The sequence below is a fragment of the Equus quagga genome, chromosome 18 (genome assembly GCF_021613505.1).
Source record: "Equus quagga isolate Etosha38 chromosome 18, UCLA_HA_Equagga_1.0, whole genome shotgun sequence".
Classification (NCBI taxonomy): domain Eukaryota; kingdom Metazoa; phylum Chordata; class Mammalia; order Perissodactyla; family Equidae; genus Equus; species Equus quagga.
Genome location: NC_060284.1, coordinates 48,281,053 through 48,301,377, shown reverse-complemented (window position 1 = coordinate 48,301,377; position 20,325 = coordinate 48,281,053). Strand labels below are relative to the sequence as shown.

The following is a 20,325-nucleotide window of genomic DNA, read 5'->3' as shown; positions in this document are numbered from 1 at the left end:
CCTTGTACTGAAAGCTCTAGCCAGGGCTATTAGACAATAAAAGTAAATAAAATACAAGCAGATTGGAAAAGAAGAATTAAAACTCTTTTCATAGATGATATAATCTTGTATTTAGAAAATTCTAAGGAATACAGTTTACCAGAAATGTACAATGTGCACATACGCTAATAAAAATGTTCAGCAAGGTTGCAAGATATAAGACCGATATAAAAAAATCAATTGTATTTCTATACGTTAACAATGAACAATTCAAAACTGAAATGAAGAAAATAATTCCATTTAAAATAGCATGAAAGGGGCCGGCGTGGTGGCGCAGTGGTTAAGTGCACATGTTCCGCTTTGGTGGCCCGGGGTTCACCATTTTGGATCCCGGGTGCAGACATGGCACCGCTTGGCATGCCATGCTATGGTAGGTGTCCCACATATGAAGTGGAGGAGGATGGGCACGGATGTTAGCTCAGGGCCAGTCTTCCTCAGCAAAAAAAGAGGAGGATTGGCAGCAGTTAGCTCAGGGCTAATCTTCCTCAAAAAAGAAATGAATGAATGAATGAATGAATTAAATAAAATAGCATGAAAAAGAATAAAATACTTAAGAATAAATTTAATGAAAGAAGTACAAGAGTTGTACACTGAAAACTGCAAAACATCACTGAAAGAAATTAAAGAAGACCCAATAAATAAAAAGATATCATATGTTAAGTTTATGGAAAACATAATATTGTTAAGATGGCAGTACTCTCTACATTTCCTGTCAACATCCCAGCTGCCTTTTTTGCCAAAATTGATAAGATGATACTAAAATTCTTTTGTAAATTCAAGGCACCCAGAATAGTCAAGATAATCTTGAAAAAGAAGAACAAAGTTGAGTGACTCACACTTCCTAATTTCAAAACTTAGTACAAAGCTACAGTAAACAAGACAGTGTGGTACTAGAATAAGGATAAATGTATACATTAATGGAGTCGAATTTAGAATTTGTTTATCATCAACTTGCGGTCAATAAATTTCTTACAAACATGCCAAGACAGTTCAATGGGGAAACGAATAGTCTGTCAACAAATGGTGAATAAAGTTCGACCCCTACCTCACAACATACACAGCAATGAACCCAAAAGCAGCAAGGATTTAATTGTAAAAGTTCAAACCATAAAACTCCTAGAAGAAAACATAGGTGCAAATCTTCCTGTCCATGGATTTGGCAATGGTTTCTTAGATATGATGCCAAAAAGATGTGACACAAGCTTTGTCAAAATAAAAAAGGTTTGTGCTTAAAAAGACATCACCAATAAAGTGAAATGACATCCTACAGAATGGAAGACATTATTTATAAATTGTATATCTGATAATAGTGTAGCATCGAGAATATATAAAAAACTTATACAACTCAACAATAAAGACTAATGACCTAATTTTTTAAATGGGCAAAGGATTTGAAAAGATGTTACTCCAAAGAAGATAGGCACATGGCAAATAAGCATATGAAAATATGCTCAACATCACTAGTCATTAGGGAGATGCAAATCAAACTACAATGAGATACCACTTCCCACCCACTAAAAAGACTGGAATAAAAAAAGCTAGACAATAAGGAGTTTTAGTTAGGATATGGAGACACTGAAGCCTCATGCCTTGCTGATGGGAATGTATAATGGGGCAGTCACTTTGGAAAACAGTTTGGCAGTTCCTCAACAGGTTAAAAATAGGGTTATCATATGACCCAGCAATTCCACTTCTAGGTAGATAGGCAAGGGAAATTAAAACATACATCCACACGAAAACTTGTGCACAAATGTTGACAGCAGCATTTTTAATAATAGCAAGATTGTGAAAACAACCCAAACGTCCATCAACTCATGAATAAACAAAATTTGATATATCCATACAATAGGATATTATTCATCCATAAAAATGAATGAAGTATTGATACATGCTACAACATGGATGAATCTTGAAAATATTATATTAAGTGAAAGAATCCAGACATAAGAGGCCACATATTGTGTGCTTCCATTTATAGGCAATGTTCAGAATAGTCAAATCTGTAGACACAGCAGATCAGTGACTGCTAAGGGCTAGGAGTAGCAGTGATGCACATTGACTGCCAATAACATCAGGGTTTCTTTTTGGGATGATGAAAATGTTCTGGAATTAGTGATACTATTTGCACAAATTTTGGAGTATACCAAAATCCCTGAATATACACTTTAATGAGTGAATTTATGGAATGTGAATTGTATCTCAAAACAGAGTCTATCTGAACCAGAAGTCATTACACAAAATCTTACCTAAGGACTGTGTCAGCCACCAGAGAAATGAGGACAAATAAAAGCATCTGTCCCATAGCTTTGGACCTCTTGAGGATGCTTCTTGCCCAAGAACATAAAGGATTCCAAACATTTTGAATAGAGCCAAGTGTGTTTGCTTCAGTTAAGATATATTTTTATTATTTTATATCAAATATCCAAAATAAGAAGGCACGAGGCAATTACTTGGAAGAGATATTGAAATGAGTAGATAAAATATGAGGACACAGGAGAAATTATGTCCTCTCTTGGGTCGTGTTTTCTCCCTGGAAAAACAGCTTGTGACTGAGATCTATGGATAATTTTTCTCCTAAAATGATTTTCCAAATCTCTCAAATTGAACAAGAAATTTTTAATAATTCCTCTCTTTCTGTTACCCTTTCAGGTGTTACCTTCAAGCAAAGGCTGTCTTCATATTGATAGAGACTGTTCAGCTGTATATTACCATGAATCCAGCAGTGATATATACCATCCTTTCCAAAACCGTGAGCAGCTGAGAGCTAGCAGGTACATCATGAAGCACACGTCAGAGGTTCTCTGTGAAGTCCTGGATCCTGAGGGAAACACCTTTCAGGTAAAGTACATCATTAGTATAGAGAGAGGCTGTGGCTTTGCTTTTGAGATAGTTCACACTAGAGGATCTTCCATGTAGCTTATCTTAGCTGCCTTGGGATTAGTTATCCACTTACTGTGAATATTTTGGGCAAGCAGTAATGAGTGTCAATGTCTTTGATTCTTAAGTGTACTTCCATGGGGGATAGCAAGCCCAACACTTGGGATGGTAGAAATGTTAAAACCAAATAAATAATTAGAACAAAAGGCAAAAAAACATTACTAAACATCGAAAAAGTAATGCCAATGAAAAGGAGTGATATAAGAATGGTCTGTATCCAGGTTAAAATGAAAACAAATACATGGGGCAGCAGGCAAGTCTGTTTGACTAGGCAGAGAATCTATGGTGAGAAGTATCAGTTAGTGAGGGTTCCAGTAGGGTTGAAGATGGGGAGACCAGAAGCCTGGAGACATGCTTAGCTATTCGATTGATGGTAGAGCTCTATCTTCTGTTTCTCTGTCCTTCAACACAACTATCCTCTTACCTCTAGGCCAGGTTTTGGCAAACCATGGCCACTTGTTTATATAGGCTATGAGCTAAAAATGACTTTTACATTTTTAAATGGTTGGAAAAAATCAAAAGTAGAAGAATATGCCATGACATAAAAATTACAGGAAATTCAAATTTCAGTGTTGTTGTATAGTTATATTGGAACACAGTCATTGTCGTTTGTTTACATATTGTCTGTGGCTGCTTTTGCATATAATGACAGAGTTAAGTAGTTGCAACAAGAGACTGTATGACCTACAAACCCTAAAATATTTACTATCTGGCTCTTGACAAAAAAGGTTTGCCAACCTCTGCTCTAGGCACTTATCCTTTTTTTTACTCCTTACCCAACAGTGGAATTTCGTGTATCGGCTAGCTGGTAGTGAAGTTGTTTGTCAGATTTAGAACCATCCTTTGTAGGGAATACCTGGCTTTCTTTGAGTACGCAGACAAGCCCTGATCCAGCTTATTTTTTCTGTGTTAGGTAAATGAGACTCTTTATAGCATGAGTTCAGGCTGCTAATAAATTTCAATTTACAGTGAATTGAAATTGAAACGTAAAGCCCCAAACCCTCTAGATTGAAACACATGGGTCATCCAGGCCAAGCATTCTTCTAGGCATTGATGGTCTTTTGGGGCATCGCCTTCACTGGTCTTTCAACCCAAACCACACTCCTTCCTGGAGAGACTCATGCCTTATCTAGACAGTAGTAATGGCTAAAACATTTCTTCTCACATTAATTCTAAATCTGTTTCCCTAGATAGTCTATTCATGGAATTGCAAAATATAACCTCTTCCATACTATATCATTCTTTTAATATTTCAAGACAAATATCACATGAGTATCCTTTCCTTCGTATTTAAATTCCCACTTCCTTGAACTAATCTTCAGAAGAGAAAGTTTTGAGTCCCCTGCCATCCCAGTCACCTTCCTCTGAATATATTCCGTTTGCCTTCCACTCTGTCTTCGTAGTCTAGGTGTGGTTTGTGAGTGGAGATGTGCTGCTAGATTTTCACTTTTATTAATGCAATCTATACCTAGTGAACAGTACTTTACAAATAAATATCCCCGATTTTCTGAATATACTAAAAGATCACCTGCTTTCTCAGATGGGATCAGCAGAAATGTGAGCTTTATGGCATCTTTTGTCTTTTAGTTGCTTATGTACTTTGTCCCTTAGGTCATGGCTGATGGTAGCACATCAACTCTGCTACCTGAAAACAATTTGGAAGATGATTTAAACTCAAAACCTGAAGGCTATGATAGTTTATCATCTACTCACCTTCATAAAAATCACCTACAAATATATGGTGAACATGTCCCCAGGTAAAATGATAAAAATAATACCATGACTTTTTATTTTTAATTCCAAGTTCAAAGAGCTTTTAACTCAATGCTTCAAGTGATTAGATTTTTATTTCTTCGAATAGGTTTTTTGTTATCTATGCCGATGGATCAGGAGTAGAACTTCTTCGAGATGATGACATAGAAGAATACTTATCCTTGGCATATGGAGAATCAACCACTGTAGTTCTTCAAGAGCCAGTACAAGAACAGCCAGGTAGAGAGCCCAGCCTGTCTGACACTCACTGTGTCCCTTCACCAGCTCTCATCTTCCTATGCAATTCACCCCGGGGCCATCACCGCTCTTCCCCATTTGCTCACTTTTCAGCTCTACTTTCCACCCGGCCTGTCAACCTACCTATACAGTTACTTACGTTCCTACCAAACTTGATTTGAGCATCAACATATGTAAATTGTACGTAAGCTCCTCTTCTACCTATGAGTAGATTTGTGTCTGTGTTTAGGTATGTTAGGTTGGTACCTAGGTTCCTATTTATGTGTTCATTTCATCTTGGCAGGGAAAAACAAAGAAAAGTGAGAGATCTCTTGTAAATTTATTTTTTGTCATTTTGAAGGTGTTGCCTTGATGAATTTAATGTAATAAGAAAAGAAAGTACATGTGATGTGTGAATTAGAAAGCCCACCTGAAATAGAGTTTAAGTTCTATGCCATATTCATTGGGCATTTATGCTATTTTCATCAATGTCAAAGAAATCAGTGTCTGACCACAAGTTAGAGGCACATATTGTGTTGTCAGAACCACCAGTATATGAATTATGTGTATTTAAACATAAATATAAATTTGCATGTTGTCTGTGTACCAAACCACTGTGTTGCGTCTAGGTTCACATATGTGTTTCTTTTTTATCTTTTCTCTGGTTGGTGGGGTATATTTTGTGCTCATTTATGAATATGCCCACATCTCTGTGCACTTACATCTTTTAGTGTATCAATGCACATGTGTACGATGTAGTAAACCTTGCTCTTTATCTGTAAATATGGAGAGGGAGGCACTCTGACTGGTTGTGCAGTGCCTGTATGGAACTATAGGAGAATAAGAATTCATCTCAAATTGCTTTGTTAGTTACTCATTTAACTAGCATCTACCTGATAACCCACCATGTACCAAATACTGACTGGATATTAGGAATACAATGGTGAGCTAAGACAACATGGACCCTGCTTTCACAGAGCTTAGAGTTTAACAAGAGATAGGTATTAATTATATAGTCACACCGTTTATGATTATAAATCAAGATAAGGTCTGTGAAGGAAAGGAATACAGTTCTATGAGACCATCTAGCAGAGGAACCTGATGTAGTCTAGAAGGCTTCCCTGAAGATGATGGAGCCAAGAGCTGGTGGATAAGTAGGAGTTAGTTAAAATAGGATAGAGAGCTCTCTTGGAAAGGAGAACACAAAGCAGGAAGCATGAAGCATAAAGCATTGTAAATGGGGAAAAAGGCCAAAGTAGCCCAAGCACAGAAGGGAGAAAGGCGCAAATTCAGGCAGGGGCGAGAAAATCTATCCTGTGAGCAACGAGAAGTCAAAGAAGCTTAAGTCATGGACGAACCCTGATGGCTGGGGGAGGTTCATTCACAGAGCAGATGTGGGTAAAACAGCTAGTTGTTGCTGTAGTCCAGAAGAGGATCTCTCCAAGGCAGATGACCTAAGGGAGGTCAGTGGAGAGGGAAGAAGGGGATGAACTCAAGAAATGTTTACTGTTGGGACTGACAGGACTTGGATGTGGTTGTTGAAGTGAGTTGTAATAATTCCAGGTGGTATAAATACAGTGACTAAAAACCCAACTTTTCTTGTTGGATTGTAAGGTCCTTAAGCATAATCACTGTGTCTTGCTTATCAAAAAGTGTTTGTTGAATTTATTAAATACTTACTGAATTTCTCAGAATGTTTTGATGGAGAAATGACCCTCTGATAACTCTCTGAACCAGGCGCCCTGAGCATCACTGTCCTTCGCCCTTTTCATGAAGCATCGCCATGGCTAATGAAGAAAGAATTAGACACAATTGTTCCTCCTAATCTCCAGTCAAGGTCATGGGAGAAATTTCCCTCAGTTGAGGTATAAATTTTTCTGCTGAAAAGTCATTATATTTGTCAGTCCATCAATCAATGGACCGGAGTCTCAGGTCTTCTCCCATATATTCATATGTTTTCATTCATATGTAAATTATTAATGGGCTCAAGGAGTTTTACATTTGAAGATTTTAACATTTGTAGAGTTTAGAGAAATATACCTGACTGGCTAATCTCAGTTTTGTTTCTTTTATCCTGTGTTGCAGGCTTGAACATCTTCCTATAATATGAAAACACCCACTCTGAGTAGCCCGTGTTACACCCCTCCTGCCTTGGAGTTACTGATATTATACAATACAGAAATCTTCCTTTCTCTCATTTCTTATTTGTTACCTTTAACATACAATTTTAGGTCTTTCACTCTCCTTTTTTTCTTAATTCATTAATGCACAAACTGAGTATATAAGAATAATTTGAAGGAGTATAGACAGAGATTAGCAACTACAATGCTAAAAAGATTAGAGAACCCCCACCTAAAGTTTTTTTAAAGAATAAAAGAAAATATTTTGAGCAAGAATTGTGAAGTCTCACATTTTGCAAGATTTGCCGTTTCATTTTGCAAGCAACGTATGTAATATGTCCACCATATTGTCAGATGTTAACTTGTTAAATCAGTGAAGACATTGATAATACGATCAGAGAGAGATAGTAGTGTTGGGAGGAGGATAATGTTTTTGACTTATGATGATCTTTGCTTCCTTACAATCTTGTAATAGTAGGGGCACAGATAATGAACACTTAAGATAACAAAGACCTCCTAGCCCTATCTTTTAATTTGGTGACTATATTCACCATTGTGAACGAAGATTATCTGAATTCTAGTCCTGACTCTACCAATTATTAATGTGGAATTTGGGACTAGTCACACTGGACCTTTACTTCCTTATCTGAAAAATGAAAAGGCCACACCAAATGGCTCACTAAGGCTACATTCAAGTTGAAAGTACTGTGTTATGACAGATAATATGCCACATCTGAGATTAATGAAGGAAGTTCATTCTCTTCCTCTGAAACTCCTATGCTATGACCTTCTGTGCCCAGTAGAAGTGCCTCAACCCAGGCAAGCCCCTGAGTGGTTATCACTGACCATGCACTGGACACTGAGTAGCAATTTAAAATGAAGCACATCGGACACGTTTCAGGACATAAGGCATCAAAGCATACCACTCGTGAAAGTCAATTACAAGGGTAGCATAGAGACGCGCATCTACTCTAAGGCCGACATTTCTGCCGAGGAGATCCTGGGAAGATCTGGAGGCCTGCCTAATCTAGAGTGACGTCAAGACCACCCAGATCTATGGGATGATTTCTATCCCAAAGAATCTATTTAGGTCAAAATGCACATGGAATCAGAAAGTTAAAAACTGCTTAATTCCAAGTGTCTTAGGTTGCCTGTGGGCATTAAGGAATAGTCACATGCATTTGGCATAAACTAGGCTGCTGCTGCATTACCGTGGCACAGCATTGCTTAGCCCTCCCCCAAATGCTATCCAGTGGGACATCATGCAACAAGGCTTTAAAATATACAGATTCTTGGTGACAGGTATAAAGGGGAAAGCTTGCCCAGGTCTGTTACCAATTTTTCTTTCATTTGCAAAACTTTTTGAGAGCAGGGATCATGTTTTTCACTGTTGTATTCCCTAACAAGTGGTTCCTGGCATAGTGTCTACATAATAAGTACTCAGCAAAAAAAATAAATAAATAAATAAATAAAATTCTAACATTAAAACATTTGATTTCTTCAGTGGTTGGTTTGCTTTGTTTTTTTAACAGAAAAAAACTCCAGGACCTCCCTTTGGCACTCATATTTGGAAGGGCCTTAACATTGAGTGCAAACAGCTAGTGAGTGCCCCAGCTCCTATACTCAAAAGCCCCAATGTACTACAGATACGCCAGTTCATCCAGCATGAGGTCATAAACGATGAGGTGAAACTGAAGCTGCAGATTTCCCTTAAGGTAATGGAATCCAGGTAATCTGACCCAAAAGAATCAGGAACAATCCTTCCTCTTGGTTTGCTGAGGAACCTGAAATTATGTTATTTTACCAATATTTATCTAATGTAATACACAAATGTCAATCTTCCAGAGGGTAGGAGATTGAGAGGTAAAAAATGCTTAATGGTTCCCACAGATACAGGAAGTATTGAGGCCCCAAAGACATTGAGAAGATAAGTAACTTTTATATGTGATTGCTTTTTAGAGTCCTCTTTCTTTATATTATATGGAAAACTGGTCTAGTGACCTCTGGAACAAGTTAGAACTGCATATTAATCTGATACTTGTCCCCTGGAGGAAGAGGATTGTTGGTTTTTGGAAATAGTCTAAGAAGTTGTAAATATACAGTTAACTGTATAAGCGTATCTATAACATCTCACTGTCTAGTTTGTTAACTATCTCAGAAGAGGGATCATATGTGTTTTGTTTATGGTTATACACCCAGCACCTGGCATAGAGCAGGGGACCATTGTTTATGGAAATGGATCAAATATTTACGGAACCAGTAAAGTATATTTCTCTTGGAAGCAAAGTCATAGATTAAGCAACTTACCTTCATAGATAGAATCATAAAGACTATCCCTGGAAGGGACTCAAGAAATCATCTAACCCAACTCTGTCCATTTTATTGATGCAAATACTGGAGTATGGAGTTAGAAGCTGGGCCTCTCTGAGGTCCTCTTACAGTTCTAATATCCTGTGGCCCTTAAACTTTGCTTTTGGACTTTTCAGGTCTTTGCTTATTAACATTTTAAGGAAATGGCTTTCCAGATTGCTTGACCAGTAACTGGTTGTTAAGCACTGTGAACTTATATGTTCTTCATCTTTTTGTAATATTTCAAGTTGATGTTGACTATTTTGGTGTCTTTCTCTACTTCATTTCTGGGTTTTATTGATTCATTTTGTTCTGCTGATTTAGGACTATATAAACCATATTTTAAAGAAAGAAGATGAGCTACAGGAAATGACAGTTAAAGATTCCAGAACTGAGGAGGAGAGAGGCAATGCTGCAGATCTCCTCAAGCTTGTTATGGTGAGAAAGAAATGTTTTATACACCAACATTTTTACTATTCCTTCAATACTAGATGCTTCAAGACAAAATATTATAAGTAATGGTGGTTTCTGCTGCTTCTATGTAGCATTCACTTCCTCCTTATAATTTCTTATTTCTGTGGAAATCTGATTCCTTATATATTGAATTTTCCAAATGTGTTTTAGGCTCTTCCCTGAATCAAGAGTAATCCCAAAGCCTCTTAAATAAAAGTTTTTATTATCGTCAGAGAAATTAACATTCATTGAAATGTTGAATGAAATAATGAATGGAATAGGAAGGAGGAAGAAAAAGGAATTTCTATAATTTCAAATGATTTCCATTTTTAGAAATTTGCTAAGTGAAGGGAATGACTAAAAAAAAACAAATAAATTTTGTAGAGGCAATAAAAAACTAATTCATCTTATAGTAATATCCCTAAAAGATCAATTTGAGAATGTAAAGAATGCTTCTAAACAAAGTCAATTTTGTATGTAATATAATCATCATCATTAAGGAATTCTATCTTCATTTCAGTCTTTTCCTAAAGTGGAGGAAACTACAAAAGGTCATGCTACTGAAGGTAAATATCCTTAATGTTTTCTGCAAAATATTTACAGATTTCGAAAGAACAATCTTAAGTACACTTCTCAGTCATTCTCCCACCTGATAGCAAAGTACCATATACATATTTCTGTTGTTGTATTGGCCATGAGGTATTGTAATGACTTATTTATACATTCTTTTCTGCCTAAATTGTGAGATCCTTGAAAACTGTGATTGCCTCTAATTCATCTTTAACTTTCATCTGTTGAATGAAAAGTTGACATTTGATTTAAAAGTTGATGTTTTATGTTAACCTCAACTTGTATATAGAACATAGCTAAGATACAGGAAGGAAACAACTAACCAACACTCTCCCTCAACACACACACACACACACACACACACCCATGAACGCACATGCACAGAACTTTTGAGCAACTACAGTTATCACCAAAACTTTGCACTGTTTTATATTTTATACTGTATGTAGTTCAAGCAGTCTACTCTTGGAAGATAGCCTCATTCAAAGCATATTTATTTTGGGATATATGCAGCCCCAACAAACTTGGTTATGTGGTTTCATAGTTCACAGTAGACAAGTAGAGGAGAATTTGGTGGTTTGAGATTTTTCTTTTCTTTTCTATTTTGGCCGTATGACAAAGGTGAGAAACTGGCAGCCATGGGCTTCATTCAGCCCATGGATGTGTTTTGTGTGTACCCCACACTGTTGACTTGCACAATTGTTCTTGTTGTTTTAGTTTATCTGAATTTTTCTTCTCTTGAAATGTCACATTACCACATAGTGACATTAGGCTGAAGGTGATTAGCAGCTGCCCCCTTTAGAATGACTGTGAACAAAAGAATCCATCAGAAAGCCCAATGTCTCCCTGTCCTTACACTGTGTTGTCACTCTTCTATGGGCAGCCTCTCCTCTTAGGGTTGCCAGATTTAGCAAATAAAAATAAAGAAGGCCCAGTTACATTTGAATTTAAGATAAACAACTCGTAATTTTTTTCAGTGTAAGTAAGTATAAGTATAACATGGGACATACTTATACTAAAAAATATTATGTGTTATTTGAATTTCAGATATAACATGAGATATACTAAGAATATATATAACATATATTTGGGGACACATACTAAAAAATATTATGCGTTTTTATCTGAAATTCAAATGTAACTAGATGCCTTAGACTTTATCTGGTAACCCTACCTGGTCGCATTTGAATTTGTAACCTCTGCCATGAGGGAATGAGGGAACAGTCACTGCAGAGGTAAATGTGCAGGCTGCCCAGTAGTGAAGGACAAACTAAATGTATTTTTCAAACATACAAACAAGCAAACAGCTGCAGGAGTCAGACAGGATCTGGCATACTTACAGCTGCCCCTCACATACTACGAGTGGCGATCCTAAGTCAACCCTCCCCAAAGTATTTCCTAAAACATTCATCTATGAAAGCGCTCCACCAAAAAGGAGTTTTATGATAAAATAAGTTTGAATAATTCTGCTTATTGCCTTATTTTCTAAGAGAGCCACAATGTACGTTAACTAATTAAGGGTGCAGAAAAGACCTACAGTAACAAAACATGTTTAACCTTGTGTAAATCAGTGTTCCCCAAGTTCATATAGCCAGGCAACATGGAAATTTTTCTCGTTTTTAAATCTCCTGTTAACATCCCACCAAGACCATGTTCTGTGAAATAAACTCTGAGAATCACAGCCCAAGTTATCCAATAACCATTGTATTATATTCATATCCTTAGATTCAGATCCTCAGATTATTTTTAGAAAAACAATTTCAATAAAATGGTTAACTTTTTAAGTTTTGGTGCTCCAGATATGAAGAAAGTCAGTTAGCTAGAACACTGATTCCCCTAATGATGTGGGAAAAATGAGGTGTCACTACATTTTACATTTTGACTGTAAGATGTATGTTCTCTAGTAGGATATTTCATAAAAGTGGTCTTACTTACTGTTATAATACAGCTTGGTCATAGAAATTCTAGTAAACACTTGATAGATTAGATATAAGGCTCTTAGAAAATATCTCAAATGAGTAATTGGGTACTGATTGTGTGTTGTGCTGTAAAAAAATGAGGATAAAAGTTTAAATGCATTTATTTTTAAAGTTGCAGCCCACTTAGTTGATTTATTCAAGCAATCTTTGGCTGTTGCTCCAGAATGTCCACCAGAAACATTTGATACAGATTTCTTGGAAAAAAAAGGGAGGTAAGCTAATCCAAGACTGTGTTCCAATTAGTATTAAGCATGCAGTAATTGAGGAAATGGAGAGATATAGCTGTCATAACTATGGGTGACAACATCAATGTTAACAATTTCTCGTACAGTGGTGGTTTTTCTTTTATTGTTTGTAAGCTGAGAGTACTCCCCTTTTCACTGTACTTTCCTTTCCTTTCGCGTAGGCACATAGCAAGTGAAAAGCGCTGGAAAGAAAAGATAGATCAAAAGAGGTAATTCTATCCTGAAGTATACATAAGCATGTGAAAAGGCCCAGGTTGGGGAGTCAAAGAATTTTGGAGTGGGATAGATTGAAGTGTCCTGCATCCAGGCTCCCCACTCTTAGTGAATCTCTTCTACATTTCTGCCATGTGGTCATTCAGCTTTTGTGTGACGATGTCATTATCTCTTAAGGAAGCCCATTTGACCATCAGGTAGATTTTCTCTACCTCTCATAAGCAAGAAAGTTCTCAAGTACTCTCTGTGCCTTGGTAATTCTAATATACTAATAAATATTCTAGAACTTAATGCAGTGTGTAGTCATAAACATTCAAGGATTTTTATCATTCACATGAGGAATGTGCTCTAAGCATTATGTGTTTTGGTTTTCTTTCTATCCTGGCTGAGGATTCCAACCCCAGCTCTCTTACCATAAAGAAAGGAAGCCAGATATATTTATTGAGTATATAGTAGTACATATGGTCCTGTTGTACACAATTGCGTGGCTCCTCTCCAGAATGACTCCCAGGATAAATATGCTTCTTAATAAAAATGTCTGGATTATCTTGTGGAATGTGTTGGAGAAGTGGTGAGATAAGACCTTAAGTCTCAGGGGTGACCCCTATATACAAGGTCCAACTAGGAGGTAAATACTGTCTCGTAGAATATCTCTGAAAGGATTTCCAAGAGACTGGTGACAGAGGTTACCTGTAGGGAAGGAGATCTAGAGAGTAGGGGACAGCATGGGATGGAGACTCTCTTTTTATTACATACTCTTTAATGCTTTTTTGATGTATGTACATCTGTACCTGTTATCCATTCACGTTTTTTCAAATTTTGAAACATTAACTACTTCAAATTTTAACCTATAGGTAGGTAATGGCAAGCCAATGAAAGTTTTTGAAGAAGAAAGTGAAACATACTTAGATATGCGTCACAGAAAGAGACGGATTAGCAATGTGGAAAATGGATTGGGGAAGAGGGTTAAGGAAAGGGAGAGGTTCAGGGAAATGGAAGGTGGTCAACAAATATCAGATGCTGTGGGAGACTTGGAAAGGGGAATAAAAAGAGGAATTTGGGTGTATCCATTGGAAGGTTTATTAACTTCTTTTGTGAGAACAGTTTTAAGAGAATGGTAGGCAATAGTCAGACTGCCATAGATTGACGAATGAATTTGGTGAGGCAGTAGAGATAAGATATTTTAATGAGAAATTAAAGTCATTTAGATAAAATGATATTTTGATTGAGCCAATATGTCCTGAGAGGCCATCTGGTATAACAGAAAGGGCACTGGTCTCAGAGCCAGCAGACCTAGAGTTCGTTTCAGTTGGATTGCTTACAGACTGGATGGTGCCAGCTGGTGGTTTACTTCTGTAAAATTTTCGTCAGAATTCAGTTTGCTTATCTGTAAAACGAGGATGCCTGGAAACCCTAATCCCTAAGGTCTCTTTCAGCTCCTCACTGGGTAACTAACAGCTGATTAGCAAGTGCACTTATCAAGATTGTGGGCCTGGAAGCAGGCAACCTGGGTTTTAGTTCAGACTTCACCTCTTACTAGTTATGTGATTTAGGATGGGTTACTTAACTTCTCTACACCTTGATTTTTTTTGACAGATAAAATGGGGATAATAATGGTAACTCATAGAGTTATGCAAGATTAAATGTAAAGTACTTTGCAAATCTCCTGGCATGCAGTAAACACTTAAAAATGAAAACTATTTCAAATAGGATTAGGTTAAGCTACATTTAGCAGACAACCCCCAATCAGTGATTTTACAAGAAAGAAATTTATTTTTCCTAATGTAAAGGAAGTCAGAAGTGGGCAGTCCATGGTAGGCCGTGCCACAGCATCATTAGGAGCTCAAATTCCTTCTTTTTATCTGTTCCATCATTCTTAGCACATCATTTCCATTCTCAAAGTTGCTTCTTGGTTGCAAAGTGACTGCTGCAGCTACAGCCATTTCATCCATACTTCAGAAAGTAGAAAAAGAGATGAGGCAAGGACAAAGGAAAAGCCTCCCACTTGAGTTAGCCCTCTTTAAAAGCTATCTGGGGTCTTAGCCCATGACTTCAGTTTACTTCTCATTGGCCATCCCTATACACAGGGAAGTCTGGGAAGTGTAGTTTTTAGCTGGTGTATTATCTCCCCAGTACAGAGTTCTGATATTGGAACAACTAGCAGGATTATCATGATTGCTTTTATTTTGCTTTGTAATCACTGATCACATTATCCATAAACCATTCCTCAGGTTTTAGTTTTTGGAGTTTTTTTTTTTTTTTTTTTTTTTTTTTTTACCACTGCTACTGAAATTATGGAAATCAGCAGAATCTAGCTGGCATTTTAACCCTAGAGAATTGAAAGACATGCAAAAAGGTCAACTAAGTGGTTTTTAGTCTTTTGAGATCAACTGTAAAACCAAACTATCATCTGGTATCATCATTTCCTATCTTATTTGAAAGTCTGATATCTGAAGTAGGCAATGTGACTGATTCTACAAGAAGCAGAAAATGAACCAAAAAAATGTTTGACGAGTTAACTCATGTCAGTTTTACTGTTAGTGATCCCATTTTCTGTGGGCTTTAGAGCTAAAACACAAGTAAACAACATTTTTAAATATTTTATGTCTTCTTTTGCAACATTATGGAAATATCAACCAGGAAGGAAATCGAAAAAACACGCAATTATCTAGAGGAAATCAGGAACAGAACGGTATCACCCTACTTCAAATCAGAATTGAGCAAGACCTTTCAGTCTCAGGTAACGGAATGTCCTTAACAACAGTCAAATTAAGAGTCTTTATTAAAAGGTGATACAATGCAGATGTTATTATGTAACCTCCTTTTCCTCTTGTTTCTTTCCTGCATCCACCTGACTGACTAACCTGTACCCTTCACATTCACGTCGTCACAAGCATATGAGAGGGAGCACTAATTCCAGGTCTTGCAACTCAGAAGAATTTCTCTGCCGATGCATTACTATCCCTCCACCTCCTGCCTTGCACGATCACGATTACCCGCTCCCGTCTATTTTAAGCCCTTTTTTGGGGTCAGATTCTTCCTATTGATTATCCTTTGATACATCTCATTTTGAAGTTTCTATTCCATTAAAATCTCCTCCCCCATCAGCTGCTGAGAGCGCTAAGCTATTGTGAGTTCTTGGAATCCCAGGGATGCAGAGCGCTCCTCACGTCTATGAAACTTGAAACTCTCAAGCGAAGCGGATATTTGCACGTGTTCAGAACTCACCGAGCTTCCCCCAAAATTCCAGATGCTATTATTAACCAGAGGCTGCCTGAGAAAAAATTATAGGAAATTATAGCTAATTAACAAAATCGAGAATTGAATTAGTCTCTTGAAAAACTTTTAGTTTGGAAACTTTATTTTCAGGGCCTTAAAAAATATGCTTTTTGGGCCAGTCCCATGGCCAAGTGGTTAAGATTCTGTGCACTCTGCTTTGGTGGCCCAGGTTCACGGGTTTGGAGCCCAGGCGCAGACCTACTCCACTTATCAGCCATGCTGTGGAGACATCCCACATTCAGAACGGAGGAAGACTGGCACAGATGTTAGCTCAGGGCTGATCTTCCTCAAGCAAAAAAAAGAGGAAGATTGGCAACAGATGTTAGCTCAGGGCAAATCTTCCTCACAAAAAAAATATGTATATACATATATCCTTTCATCATTGTTCATTAATGTAACATGCTAGTGGCAGTTGCCTTTCAGCCATGCATAAGTCTAAAATAAGTCTTTTGCTTTTTCCTTTAAGTTTAATTATCTAGACGCCCTTTCCAAAAACTTGCCTCCTTTTACAAAGAAAGTTGAAGATACAAACAAAACAGCTGTTCAAAATACGTCCAATCTTCAGCCAGGTAATGTGTTCATGCAGCTCTTATTCCTATTAAACGGCTAATTAAATGAAGAATACCTAATAGTGTCCTATTTGAACATAACTAGTTCTTACTACTTTTTGTCTCAGTAATAGCTAATGACATAACCCTCTGTGACCTGTATATTACAGATATGACTGAATTATATGAGGAAACCAAGATTTAGTTCCTGTATGCTTAAAATTTACCTAAAAGCCTTAAGAAGACCTTACTAATTTAAAAATCAAGGAATTAATGAAAGGTCATCGGAGAACAGGGCATTCACATGGTCTCAAAGTATCACCTCACATATTTCTTCCTAATTATGAAGAGGAAATGTACCTTTACAGTGGACAGAGATGGCGTCCACCTTAGCTGAGCGATCACCCTTCTACTAATTGCGAGACAACCTAGAATTAGGCGCTTTCTCATCTAATGCAGTATGAAGTGCCTAGGGGCTGAGTAGAATTCTTGCTAAAAATCCTTAACCTGAATTTGATCAAGAGGAAACAGTCAGAAAAATCCAGGATGTGCACATTTTATAAGACAACTGGCCTGACTCTTCAAAAAAGTCAATGTCATTAAACTAAAAAAGATGGGGTGATGATTCTATGTTAAAAGAGACTAACGAGGCATAAAAACGATATGCAATACATAAACTTTGGATGCTGGATTGAGAAAAAAACGGCTATAAAAGGTATTTTGCAGCAACTGCAGAAGTTTGACTGCAGACTCTCTATTAGAGGGCATTGTGGAATTACTGTAAGTTTTCTTGGGTGTGATCATGGTGTTGTGGATTTGTAGGAGAAGGACTTCATTTCAGGAGATTGAAGTTGAAGAATTGAGGGATGAAATGAAATTTAGTGGTAGTTAAAATACCCAGAGACAGGAATTTTTTCCTGCACAATACAACTCCAGAGGTTCAGCTGCCTGGAATGAGCACAGCCAAAGAAAACATCTAATCACCACAGAGTTTGCCAAGCAAAGATTAAATCTGGAACAATGACTTGTAAATGTGATGCGGAGAAATCAGGGATGAAGGTTGACAGTGCTTGTGCTGCCACCCATGCCCTGGGCAGACGGCACTAATCAGTCAAGCCTGCTCTCCCCTTGAAGAGGGTGAGGCCACAGTTGTTCAGCACGGTCCTCCAGGCAGCTGCCACCATTCACTCAGGGTTGGCACAAACACAAGTTGAAAGGAATTTGCATCCCCCGTCTTTGATACATTTATTTAAAATTTGTTTCATATTGCACCGATTTCTTGGAGAGATACATTTTAATAAAGAGCTACATTTTCATAGTAAAGAATGGATTTAAAATTGGAATTTTTTTTTAATCACATCTCAGTTACTTTTGCAAGGTAAGAGCAGACCAAATTACTTGGTCTCTGCTTCATAACCCAACAACGTAACAACTATGATGTGGTTACAAGGTGCAGAAAGAACCAGCTAGCTCCTAGGGATTGTGAGCCTTGCAGATACTGTCCTATTTGTTAATGGCAAACATTGCATCACATAGTGAAGAATCCCTGCCTCTTAATGGCTTTCTTCGATTTTGTCTTTCTGTCAAGGAGCAGGGGAGGGAAGCACCCTGTTCATTGTAAAGAAGAATACAAACATTAGTAGTCATTGTCCAGAATAGCACTTTATAATATTTGTTTTGGGTTTTCTAGATTCCCAGCCAAATAAAGTTTCACAACAAGAATCCTCAGACACACTTAGTCTTCCAAAATCAGAGGCTTTTGTGGATATGAAGGCGTTCGCTAGCCAGAACCAAACTGAAAATTTAACAAAATCTACTGAAGGTAAACCAGCTGTTGTCTTTATCTTGCTGTTTCTCCTAACTGAACATTATGTCTTTGTGGAGTATGGGAGATGGCACGGGGGCTGAGGGTATGGTTGGTGGTTACAGAAAAAATTCTAGAGGTTCATGGATCCTGAGGCTATGGAACTTTGTAAGCTTTCCTAGCACTTCAAAGTATCTCAAAAAAGTTTTCAGAATGACTACAAGTCCCAGACTGAAAGAAAGAAATGACAAATACTTTTTTTAGATTTGTTATTTTATATTTTATTTTTTCATTTTATCTTATTTTGTTTAAAGTCAGGAAGCTGGTAGCTTTTTTTGAGCAACCAGAAATTTGGTAGATGGATTTAGATTTACCTTTTTTTTTTTTAAGATTGACTCTGAGCTAACATCTATTGCCAATCTTCCTCTTTTCTTTTTTCCTCCCCAAAGCCCCAGTACACAGCTGTATATCGTAATTGTAAGTTATTCTGGTTCTTCTATGTGGGATGCCGCCTTAGCATGACCTGATGAGCAGTGTGTAGGTCTGCACCCAGGATCTGAACCGGTGAACCCTGGGCCGCCAAAGTGGAGCACATGAACTTAACCACTCAGCCACGGGTCCCGCCCCAGATTTACCTATTATTTCAGTACTTTCTTGGTCTGCAGGTACCAGAAGAAAAACGTAAAATGTAGTCTCTGTCTTACACAGCACATCATCTTATTGGGGTAGCAGAAATTGAAGTATGGAATAATACAGAATAATATCTAGATATGCTGATTTCATGGAAGTTAATTCAACTAAATATGGTTGGTCAAAAAAGAAAAACAGAATAATTTAAATTGTGTAGAAAATTTGCACCCCTTGATTCCTGGGAGCATGTTCTGTACTGAAAGTGAGATGCGAATCTGCTGATGGGTCTCAATTACCTCTTACACAGGGAGCATCTTGCCACATTTATGGGTGAATTAAAAGATTTACCTTACACAAGACTTTTGCCTTCCTGACTTCAAACTTATCTCTCCTATAAGGTTTATTCATTTAATGGATAATTACTCAATGCCTACTGTGTGCCAGGCATTATTCTAGGCACAGAAATACAGCAGTTAAGAAGCCAAAGTCTTATAGAGCTGTATATAGTATGGACAGACCTAGACAATAAATAAGTAAACAAATAAATTAGATAAATTCAGATTGCGATTAATGTTATCACATAATGAAACAGTATGATGTATGGAGATGTCTTGGGGAGAGGGACGGCATTCCATTAGGGGGTTAGGAGGCCCCTCTGTGAAGGGACACTTGAGCTGAGACAAGAACAACAAGAAGCCAGCCATGCAAAGATTAGGGGCATGAATATTCCAGGTAGTTGGAATAGCAAGTATGAAGGCCCTGCGGGGAGAAGAAACAGACAAAAAGGCATATAGTTAGAAGAAAATGAGAAAAGGAAAAAGTAGAAGGTGAGTTGGGAGAGAGGGGCAGAAATGAGACCATGGGATGCTGCATAGGGGAGCTTTGGGTTTTATTCTAAGTATAGTTTTATTCAAACAGCACAGGAAGGTTTTGAGCAGGGTAGTTACATGACTAATATATATTTGCAAAAGATCACTCTGGTGGCTGTGTGGATAGTAGCTTGTGGCAAGAAGGGAGGAGTAGGGGAGGAGGAAGCAGCTGAAGTAGTACATGTGAGCACTGACAGAGACCTGGACTAAGGTGGGAATGATGAGTTGCAAATTAATTGGAAATATATCCTGGAGGTGGAGCCAAAAGGACTTGCTGGTCGATTGGATATGGCAGTGAGAA

The 20,325-nt window shown here is 37.5% G+C and overlaps 1 protein-coding gene across 7 annotated transcripts in view; it reads left to right on the top strand.

The window, feature by feature from the left end:
• Positions 1-20,325, top strand: part of SPAG17 (sperm associated antigen 17) — a 209,397-nt gene that overhangs the window by 160,980 nt on the left and 28,092 nt on the right. For 6 of the 7 annotated variants that reach the window (XM_046645074.1, XM_046645076.1, XM_046645075.1 and 3 more), the window contains 12 exons: positions 2,689-2,877; positions 4,588-4,733; positions 4,838-4,968; positions 6,703-6,830; positions 8,618-8,800; positions 9,759-9,872; positions 10,408-10,453; positions 12,549-12,648; positions 12,843-12,890; positions 15,535-15,634; positions 16,640-16,742; positions 18,412-18,543. In XM_046645074.1, the coding sequence (XP_046501030.1) occupies positions 2,689-2,877; positions 4,588-4,733; positions 4,838-4,968; positions 6,703-6,830; positions 8,618-8,800; positions 9,759-9,872; positions 10,408-10,453; positions 12,549-12,648; positions 12,843-12,890; positions 15,535-15,634; positions 16,640-16,742; positions 18,412-18,543 (1,420 nt within the window). The remainder of the gene's footprint in view (positions 1-2,688; positions 2,878-4,587; positions 4,734-4,837; positions 4,969-6,702; positions 6,831-8,617; positions 8,801-9,758; positions 9,873-10,407; positions 10,454-12,548; positions 12,649-12,842; positions 12,891-15,534; positions 15,635-16,639; positions 16,743-18,411; positions 18,544-20,325) is intronic. The other variant, XM_046645073.1, reaches the window with a different exon arrangement.